At 42.0% G+C, this 10,446-nt stretch overlaps 1 protein-coding gene across 1 annotated transcript; it reads right to left on the bottom strand.

The window, feature by feature from the left end:
• Nucleotides 1-8,906, bottom strand: traf3ip2l (TRAF3 interacting protein 2-like). Its single transcript, XM_079575238.1, has 10 exons — nt 8,773-8,906; nt 7,995-8,079; nt 6,232-6,869; nt 5,027-5,069; nt 4,896-4,957; nt 3,981-4,078; nt 3,456-3,524; nt 2,957-3,073; nt 1,610-1,684; nt 1-1,525 (listed from the first exon to the last, which is right to left on the bottom strand). Exons 2-10 carry the CDS (start codon nt 8,030-8,032, stop codon nt 1,379-1,381), a joined length of 1,287 nt encoding a protein of 428 aa, XP_079431364.1. The 5' UTR covers nt 8,033-8,079; nt 8,773-8,906; the 3' UTR covers nt 1-1,378.
• Nucleotides 8,907-10,446: the final 1,540 nt, after the last annotated feature.

Genomic DNA, 10,446 nt, shown 5'->3' with positions numbered 1-10,446 from the left:
TACATTAAAAGTTCACTTTAATCTGTCCCACACCAACTGACAAAAACATTGATGTAATAGACAAAGGCAATGTTCTAATATGGTTTAAAATGTGGTTTGTTATGTTTATGTAAAGGCACAGTCCCAACGATGCATGTTTCACATTCTTGACATATTGTCGGTAATACTTTGTTTCGTACACAGAATTCATAGCTGTATTATCCAGGAAAGCACAATTGCTTTTTGAACACTGTTTAAACCAGGTGGCGAGCCCAGCATTATTCACAGGTGGGTGTGTACAATGCTGAGGGCCAGGACTCCACTGAAAAGAGATTCTTAATCTCAGTGGGACTTTCCTGGTTAAATAAAGGTCAAATAAAATAGAATAAACAATAAAAATCCAGACAGACATTTCTTAATGTTATTGTATCTTATTTTGTTTAGTTCATTTAGAAGAAAATGGGTGCTTCGCACATCAAATTTATACCAGGTGCGTAGGAGAAGTCGTGCGTGAAGCTCGTAACATGTGAACAAATGTAACTCTCGCACACTGGGAAACTTGCAAAAAGTGGGCTTTATTGCAACGTTTCGGCTCTAGGCCTTCTCCAGGCAAAATGTTTAGTTCATTTTAAAATACATTTCCGAGTTGAAATAGAACAGAAACAGCCCATATTTAAAGGCGCACCAAATCAGATCTTCTTAAAGGGATATTTCAGGATTTTTGACATAGGCCTTCATTTCCTAGTTATCCAGAGTGTTGCTGGTACCTGGAGATATTTTTTTTGTTTTTCATGCAGTTCTTATGTTTGAAGAGCTTCGTGGCGCGAGGCTAATGCAAGGCTAGCGCATTTCTATGGTATCAGCTAGCCTGCATTAAAAACAGTCACTCCACAGTGCACCTGAGGCAAATCACTTATAACGCCAGACTAACCAAATAAATGTTTGTGTCGATAGAATAATCTTAACCATTTTGTATCTAAAGTACCTTATATTTGAGCAGCTACGCAGTGGCGGAGTGATCTGCTAGAAAATAGTCCCTCAAAATGCGGTCATTCATGTGATGCAAGGTCAGTTATATTCCAAAAATTATTCTATCGACACAGACATTTATATGGTTAGTCTGGCGTTATAAGTGAGTTGCCTCAGGTGCACTGTGGAGCGGGTCAGACTGTTTTTAATGCAGGCTAGCTGATACCATAGAAATGCACTAGCCTTGCATTAGCCTAGCGCCACGAAACTCATCAAACATAAGAACAGCATGAATTACAAAAAAAATATCTCCAGGTACCAGCAACACTCTGGATTACTAGGAAATGAGGCCCTATGTCAAAAATCCTGAAATATCCCTTTAAGTCGATCCAACAAAAGTCACAGTAGTCCGATCCAGTCGTGTGCGTGTTTATATGGGGATGGACACGATGGTGGGGAGTTCTCCGATGGGGGGAGGGTTGTACTTCTCCACTCTCATGAGGCGCCGCAGGATGTCGTCCTGATCCCGGGGCCAAGAGTAAATGTTGGTGTTCTGGAGCCAGGCCGGGACATGACACTGCCGTACACACATTTAAGATGACACAATATGAGATAAAAAAGATAATTTAGCAGAACATCATGTGCCGCTTTGACAGCTTACCCGTTTAGCTCCAGGAAACAAGATGGGAATAAAGCGGAAATTCTTGCTCCCATTCTGGATGAATTCGTTTTGGAGCTGTTAAAAAGCAGAAATAAGGGGATTTTTCATTCTGTGTGATGTGCACCTTGTGACTTTATATCAGTAAGCAAGCAATTACACCTCTGGGCCCGATCTTCCGCATCAACAAAGGTGCGCAAGTGCTTCGCCGGAATAGCCTGAGGTGACGCTCGAAGGGGCCGACTGAGGCGTGCGCTACAGGCAGCGCTGACTACAACAAGTGCTTCCTCCTCGCTCTTCTTCATTAACATTGCAGCCTCGTACATGTCATTAAGCTATTCCTCCCACTGTGAGTTACACTGTCCATGTCCCAAGAGAGAGAGTGTGAATAGTGCTACTCTTCAAGAGCGGGGCAAACTTCATGCAGCAGAAACGTGATCAAAACACCAAAAACACCAGCACGTGTAACCCCAGAAACACTCAGTCACTCAGTTTATCTGTCAGTGACCAATACGTTGAGCTTAGTTTGGTTTTATGACAATATATCGTGAGATTTTGGGGGACGATACGATACTGATTATTCTGATAGTGATACTTTGGATGATATAATGGGTATTAATGACCGACCTCATGCATATTAATGAGGCAGCATTCACAGTTTTCACAGTGAATAGAGGCCAATAATGATTAAGATCTCAGTAGTCCTGCCAATAGACTCACCCTACAATTTTAAGCAGTTGGACCAAACTCTGTCACACAAATACGTTAATCGCTTTTATAATTATAAATAAGATTCATTTGATTTATTCCTTTTGAAACAGGACTTTGGTTTCCTAAATGTAAATGAAGTTATTGACAGATCTAAAGTATAGACCCATTATCAGTAAGTCAGGGATCATTTATCCATTTATTTAAGAAAAAGGGGCACACAGCACATGGAGACAAATGTCTATGATCAATAATGTTAATGTTGCATTATGCATTATATTGTATCGTGAGCCATGTATCGTGCATCATATCTAATCGTAAGGAACCCAGAGGTTCCCACGCCTCGAGTAAAGTGTCCTTGTAAACATCAAACGTCTTTATGTGTCTAGTAGTTTAGATGTCTATAAATAAGTTCTGTAATGCATGTGATTCTTGTATCAGTTGTTTCACTATTATGTTAATGCCCCTGGATCTATTTAAAAGTGCACTCTTAACATAATCCTCATTTCGACACATAAACCGTGACTGTAATCACAACTCCTTTTATCAGTGAGATTAAATGATGATATGTTATCATCAGATTAACAGCAGTAGAAGAAGTTGCATCAACAGTAGTGTTTTGTAGCTGCCGTGTTGTTTTACCTGTTTGTGGATGTAGACCGTGTTGAAGGTGCGCTCGTCCTGCTCGTGGCTCACAGGGGGAGCGGTCACAGTGCTGTGGTACTTCGGGCTGATGATGATAATGATCAAATATTCTTTCTGTGGCAAAGACACAATAAAACAAGAGGGCTTCATCTTCAGTTTCCAATGCTCTCGTTCCTCCAGGGCACTTCTGAATGAAACCAAACGTGCCCAATCTTGCTCCTAGAAAATGTCACTCAACCTGGGCATTTGTCATCAATATTAAGGGCTCCAGTTTAAGCAAACAAGTAATTTATTAACTTGCGTGACATATTCAAAGTGGAGTCGTCCAAGATCATATTGTTGTTCCCATGGCTGAAACACTACATATCTATCACTACCTACTTCTATCATTTTGGATCAGGTATTTGTGGAGCTAGTGCCAAAGAAAAATAACTGATGAACATTTACAGATACATCCGTACTGTTGAAACAGGCCGTATGCAAAGGAAGAATGTACCTCACTGAGATAGCGCTCCATGAAGTCGATCTTGCTTATGCTCCGGAACTGCTGCTCAAATATGTCAATCTGCAAATACAGAAAACATATTTTTGTTTGGACATTCACAACACCAGTAGTATTGGCTGAATGATGGTAAAAGCCTAAATGAAGCTGAAAGGGTAAAGGAAATGTTTTATTCTCTCCAGAAAGGAAGTTAACATTTGCTTTGTCCCATTTTGATTGTCATTTTTTTGCTTGTTGATATATTTTTTTGCTTTCATTTGATCTGGACAGTACATGTTAATTTACACACATGGGACTAATGCTCATTTTCATTCATATTGTAAATGTTTTTGTGTTTGGGAAAGCGGACACAGTGATAACGCTGCTTTTCCCGGGCATCGAACACAGGACCCTAAAGAAACATGTGCGTTTCAAAAACTGGGCAAAATAACCTAGATCAGTGTGAGACTGACTTGTTTAAAAAAGTTTACTATTGCGAGCGAGGCCATCACAAAGTCAAAAAGTGGGGAGTGAACATACGTGAGTGTCGAAGCCGTTGTGACGCAGCAGAGCCACAAAGTTGATGACCTGGTTGACGTGTTTGTCGCTGTCCGCCTCGTAGGTCACAAACACCCTCCCTGAAAGAGACGGAGGGCGGCTTTACTGAATGGTAAAGGATCAGATGACAGAGACAGACTCTTTAAGATATAATTAATTGTAGTTTACATTAATTAAAGGGACTACATAGAGTTTTAAAATGTTAAAATTATGTATTTTCCTCCCCCTTTATGTTCCAGCAATGTCCAAATGTGTAGAATGAGCCCATACTGTGTCTGTTCACCACAACTGCCTCTAAAATACTGCACTGTCACTCAAAATGTTGTTACTTCAGGTCCGAATTACAGTCATGCATGAGCTTAATACAGAAGGTGCAGTTACACATATGGCCTGAGGTGGCAGTAGTGAGTATAAAATGGCCAACTTGCATCTAGCCCCTTTAAACTAACTACAAACATAATTTACTTCAGAGAAAAATATGACTCAAGTAAAATGTACTTTTTCCTATAACCATAACTAAACTGTCCCAGTCTGTTGACGGTTCGATGAGTTGTAAAGATAGAAACGACGTGATGAAATGAGCTTTGCAAACCAGAAATCATTAAGTGAGATAACAGTCGTCAACTGTTCCAATCTCCCACACAGCAGCAGAACAAACTCAGTATCTCGAAATCTATCACACGCTCCTTTCATTGTATCACTGACATCTTTCTTCAGGCCAAACTTTGAAGTACAAACTTTTAGTCACACATCAATTATTTATTTGGTCATTATACCATGACGTGTTTGCATTCTCAATAAATGAGCTCCACCTTGGTCTCTTGCAGCGTAGAAGGTGGAGCGTGAGCGTGTGTACGTTTTCGTTTTAATAAAAATGGTGCATGACACGGTACTTACGCTGCTCCAGAGACAGTGGTGCGCTCAAAGACGTTTTCCCTTTGGCCTGAATGTTGGAGCCCCTGTAACGTGACATAAATTAGTGACTGTGTGCACTCCCCGTAATCCTGCAGAATGATCTAAGACCTCACATGTGCGTGTAAGCGGGACCGGGGAGTCTGAAGTCGCCAGGATCTGAGAGACACACACACACACAATATCATGAATTACTTTGGTTCACGGCCAACATAGCACCTGCAAATCTGACTTTGGCAAAGGATATTTTTCCTGAAGCAATGCTGTTCAGCGATACAAGCGTAGTACAACAGGCTGAATTTTCTTTAATGCTATATTAATTTTGCAGATAATGTCGCATTTGCTTAGGAATCCTCAGCCAATACTTGAACAAAGTATTCAACGGGCCTAAACCAGGTCAATAGAGGGTCCTGCACAGAACACCCCTTTCATTTAAACTCTGAACCCTCAATGTTCCAGACTGGGTGTCAAAACGTCTGACCACCACCATACACTCACACACATCATTCATTGTATATTGTACATGATTTTAGTGGTAGGGGAAACCGGAGTACCCGGAGGAAGCCTACGCAGACACGGGGAGAACATGCAAACTCCAGGCGGGAATCGAACCCGGACCTTCTAGCTGTGAAGCGAGAGCGCTAACCGCTGCTCTACCGTGCCACCAAGTACAATGTTTAGTACAATGTAATGTGCTCTACAGAAATGTATAATAACTTGTACCTATGTGTCACATACACAATGGAATAATATGTATTAGTAGTTTGTAGGTACATAATGTAATAAGACATAACTTTAACCTAAAGCCCTAACCTTAAGGGTCTTGTCTCGTATTACATTATGTACTTTCAAAGTACTAATACAAGTTATTCCATTGTGTATCGAACATGTTGTAAGTTATTACAGATTGTTACAGAGCACATTACATTGCACTAAATTGAGTTAATTACAATGTATCAAGGTACTGTAAAATAAAGAGACACCCAACTTTTTATGTGGGAAAAAGTTGATATTTGTGTGTATTTGACCTTGTAGTGACCCAGCGGCTGTATGAGTGGTCAGCATTGCACAAATATCAACTATTTATTTTCCACATAAAATGTTGCATAATGCACCTTAAAGACAAAACAACATTCAACAATAATCTTATTTCAAGTGAGATCTTTTTTTCTTCATGTAAGCATAAAAATAGTCGCTCAGACCAAGGATACTTATTTCACAAAGAAATGACTTATTTGTAGGTAACTTTTTGCAGAGTATTAGGTCGTAGAGCAGGTTGTAACATTGAGCATCAAAGTGAAAAGTAACAACACAAACTCACAGAACGGCCTGGCTCCGGGATGGTACTGAGGCCACGCTGGTTTGTTGACTGTAGCCACTCTGTTGAACTGCTCTGGGGGACACTGAGCACAGCACTGCGCCTCCTGTGGAGAGCAGAAGTACGGCGACAGCGTGTGGTGCCCCACGTCCGCCGAGGGCGGGATGGAGCGGAGTGAGAGGGGCTGCTCCAGGCTGCACAGGACGCTGCTGTGAGCACTGGGAATCGAACCTAAGGACTTGTGGCAGGACAGGCAGCTCTCCTCCGAACAGGATGAGTACTCTTTGTGGCTGAGTTGGGACGGCAGGCTGCTGTGGTGCTGGTGATGGGGGCGTCCTGAGCAGCAGGAGCAGCTTGAGGTACTGTGGCTTTGGGTCCAGGGCTCGTCTGCCAGGCTGTGGAAGGGCGTCGGGCCACCGTAGGCCGGGACATAGGGGCTAACTTGGCCTCTCAGGACCATCTGCGGGTGTCTAGGATCGGGGTCTAGTCGGAGTGCGCTGAATAGGACCTGAGCCGATGCGGGCCCCTCAGAGTCCAGGGTGGGGGGGTCTGTGGTCTGGTACTGGGTACTCATGGTCTCATCGTCCTCCTCTGGTGTGTTACGGCGTGGGGCTAGATACTGGTCCAACTGACTGACATGGCTGTGTAGAGACAGAGCAAATGATAATATAATAATAAGTTCTCAGATTGATAAATATCACTAGTTCAAGAGGCCTGTATGACATAGACATTGGGCGCAGGTTTAAAAATATATATTGTTAATAAGTTGATTTCATTTCTTCTGTCCCTGTAACAAGGTTTTTCCACTGCATTTGATCCATCCTTCAACCAGTGCCTCAGGGAAACCTTTCAGGAGCAGTGGGTGACTGGCATGACTGCTCAGGAATCTTGATCAGGAGTATCTATTTGGGAGATCGGCCTGTTGTTTGTTTTGAGTTATTCAGGGAAATCAAAGTGTGCAGGGAAAACACACCCAAACACAAGGAGAGCACACCCAGCACCTTCTTGTTGTGAGATGAGAGTGCTCCTGTGCAGTCAAAATATTTTACAAAACAATCCACGTCAATATGATTCGATTAAATTTGATTAAATTGTATTGTCCCTTGCGGGAAATTTGTCTTGGGCTCACAGCTGCTTGCTGAATTAGCCAACATTGATACATACAGAATACTACAGCACAGTCAGTCTATGCATCTATGCATGAATGTCATGATATTCAAGTTCAACACGGATCAAAACTCTAAAGAAGTGATTCAGGAACACTTAAACGCAGCTGTGAACAACAAGCAGGGAGATTATAGCTACTATGCAAAAGACTTTGTGCAATAAATACAAACAATCTCTATATTCAGCATGTTTACTTCATGTCGAACATAACGCTGTAGATTTACTTTAGAAATGGCCTCCTTCATGGGCCCTCCCGGCCTTGGGGACCGTGGTAATATACCTGGCTGCTGCCCCCCTTTCGATGACCTTAGAGGTCATTAAAGACGTTTGGACTTGGTACCTGCAGTCATTGTACCATCTGACATAAATGAAATGGCAAAAAGTTCAAGGTAAATTTGTTGTGTGTTCAATAATATATATAGACCTAATAATTATCATTTCAACTTTTGAAGATTATGTTTGGAAAGTTAAAGCCAAAGCTGTCGTGTGAACCAAGAACTGATTATTTATGTAGGGTGAGTCACACAGCACAAAGGAACTTAAAGCTGTAGTTAGTATTTTTGATTCAACCCAGGCTGAAGCTGTGTGTATGAACTTACCTAAACCCATTAATGGAGCAGATAGGAGTGGGCAGCATCACTAATCACATCCCTGTTCGTCTGGGTTGAAACGGTGCCTCAAAATCTGAAAGTAAAACTGGTTATTTTCATGTAAACATCAAACACTTTTTAAAATTTCCACTCCGCTGCTGTGACAGAAGGACGAGCCCACACGGAGCGCTCCTCTCCCACACACGGGACTTTCTCTAGCCGGCTGATCACCGCAGTTCCCAGGGTTTAGCCTGCCGTTTTCTTATCGTCAAAGAGGCAAAAGTGATGACATTTCTCACCACAAAACTTCCCAACGCTTAAGACAGCTTTGTTTTTAGCGTAAGGTCCGTCAAAAACAACATAGGCGCAGCAGGCGTGTGAGCGCGTTTCTATATCATGGATTTGCCTCAAGCTCGATGTTGTAGAGTTTGACTGTAACGCACTTCAAATTACTCAATTTTTGGCAACTTTCAGCGAGCTTTTTCAACACCCAGTCATAAGCAGAAGACTCAAGGGTTCGCATTTTCCACTTTGTAACACAAGATGACCCAGATACTGTCACCGACTATGACATACGGGAAGGAAATCGAACCATTTTGCTAAATCCTGAAGCTGTTAATAAGATTTGATTGAACAGTGAATATAGTTTGGGGGAAAAGAGTTAGAAAGAGAGGAAGATAGCCTAATAAAGACAATCAGCATCGCTCTTTATTATTTGTTTACTCTCCCGCGTGTTGTTTTCCTAAAATGAGTCTAAAATGACGGACTAAACTTTTGCGCAACTCACCTTTGCTGCGTCCCGTGCGTCCCGTGCGTCAGTCCTTCCTATCAGGTAAATTCAACACGCTTCCCGGCGTAACATCACAACTTCAAACGTCGTAAATGCATATCTGCGAGCACGGACAAGGGTAATCCTGGAAGCCCCGTAAGACAAATTGACTAAGCGCAGGTTCACTGTGTACTTGTACACTGGCACAAGCCCCGCCCATGATCCGACACGCTCCACCTTTACAGCCCCGCGGCGGCACGAGGATAGTCTTTCATCAGCACATGAAACAAGGCAGATGTGGAAACAAAAACAAAAGAAAAATGTAACTGGCAATGTGATCTGGGTGGTAGTAGCTTTACAACAATAGACAATGCTTTTGCTTACACTTCATTTGGACACACTTAAGCACACTTTTGTCACACTGGAACACATTTCTACGGAGCCCCTACAGTTCCCTAAAGAGAGATCAAAAAAATAATTGAGGAAAAACTATAATAAAAAGAATTTGTTTGCTGTGGTGCACGAGGAGGGATTTTTTCTTTTAGCGAACAACACACAACATCTCGTCAGAACGACCTTGCCCAATGGAGGCAGAACAACTTAGGGGGTGACATATTTTGCTGTTTTTTTGGACGTCAGCGCTAAAAAATTAGAAGCCTTTTCAGCGCAGTGACTGGCTCTGAAAGCGGCGATGACAGAGCTTGTTTCCATGGAGATATTGTTGCTTTACGTTGACAACACATAGCTAAACATTAGGCTGAACCAATCAAATTTTTTTTCACAGTTTGCGATGAAAAGGCAAGGAAGATTGACAAAAAAAACGCAACAATGAGCAACGAAAAAGCTACAGTCGAGAAATGTTTAGGTTTGGGTAAAGCCGAGCTATAGAAAATGTGCTCGGTTCATGTTGGGGTTAAATGAGAAGTCTTTTCAATGCAATTAGAGCCTGTCGATCAAGCTCCAGAGCTCTGTGGAGGCTCCGCCCGCCTGTTTACCCTCTTAGGGAACAGGCTGCGTAGGAGTTGAGTGAGCAGCCATGTAACTTTCACAGACGACTGGGGAGCATTACAACGGTAAAATGGTAAATGGTCTCCACTTATAGAGCACTTTTCCACCTTGAACAGGCCCAAAGCGTTTTACAGGAAAGGAACCAGTCACCCATTCACTCTCTCATTCATGCACCGATGTACGAAGACATAAAAATCCTTCTTTGTGTGCTGTGGCAAAAAAAAAAAAAAAAACATTTCCTCAATTAGGCTGTCTTTTGAGCCACTGAATTTTTTTTTCTCTGTTAAGGGAACTTTTGGACCTCCGTACATTTCACCTTATAAATCACATAAATACATGTTTTCTTCTCAAACGGGCGTTTATTTTTGTGAGAAAGAGCAAAGTTCACATAACGTTAAGTGTTAACGTTAGATGAAAGCGGTGATGACAGAGCTTGTTTCCATGGAGATAATGTTGCTTTACGTTGACAACACATAGCTTAACATTAGGCTGAACCTAGCACATTTTCTCGAGTTTGCAACGAAAAGGCAAGGAAAATTGACAAAAAACCGTAACAATGAGCAACGAAAAAGCTACAGTCGAGAAGTTTTTAGGTTTGGGTAAAGCCGAGCTATAGAAAATGTGCTCGGTTCATGTGGGGGTTAAATTAGAAGTCTTTTCAGTGCAATTAGAGCCTGTCGATCA

Source organism: Gobius niger (genome assembly GCF_951799975.1).
Source record: "Gobius niger genome assembly, chromosome: 17".
NCBI lineage: Eukaryota > Metazoa > Chordata > Actinopteri > Gobiiformes > Gobiidae > Gobius > Gobius niger.
This window is presented reverse-complemented; position numbering and strand designations above follow the sequence as displayed.

Excerpts from the sequence above, each read along its gene's own strand:
- traf3ip2l (XM_079575238.1), bottom strand. The coding sequence starts at position 8,032 with ATGCTGCCCACTCCTATCTGCTCCATTAATGGGTTTAG. Across the intron at positions 5,070-6,231 it reads TCCCGGAGCCAGGCCGTTCT|ATCCTGGCGACTTCAGACTC; the intron begins GTGAGTTTGTGT and ends TGTGTCTCTCAG. Across the intron at positions 4,958-5,026 it reads GGTCCCGCTTACACGCACAT|GGGCTCCAACATTCAGGCCA; the intron begins GTGAGGTCTTAG and ends GTCACGTTACAG.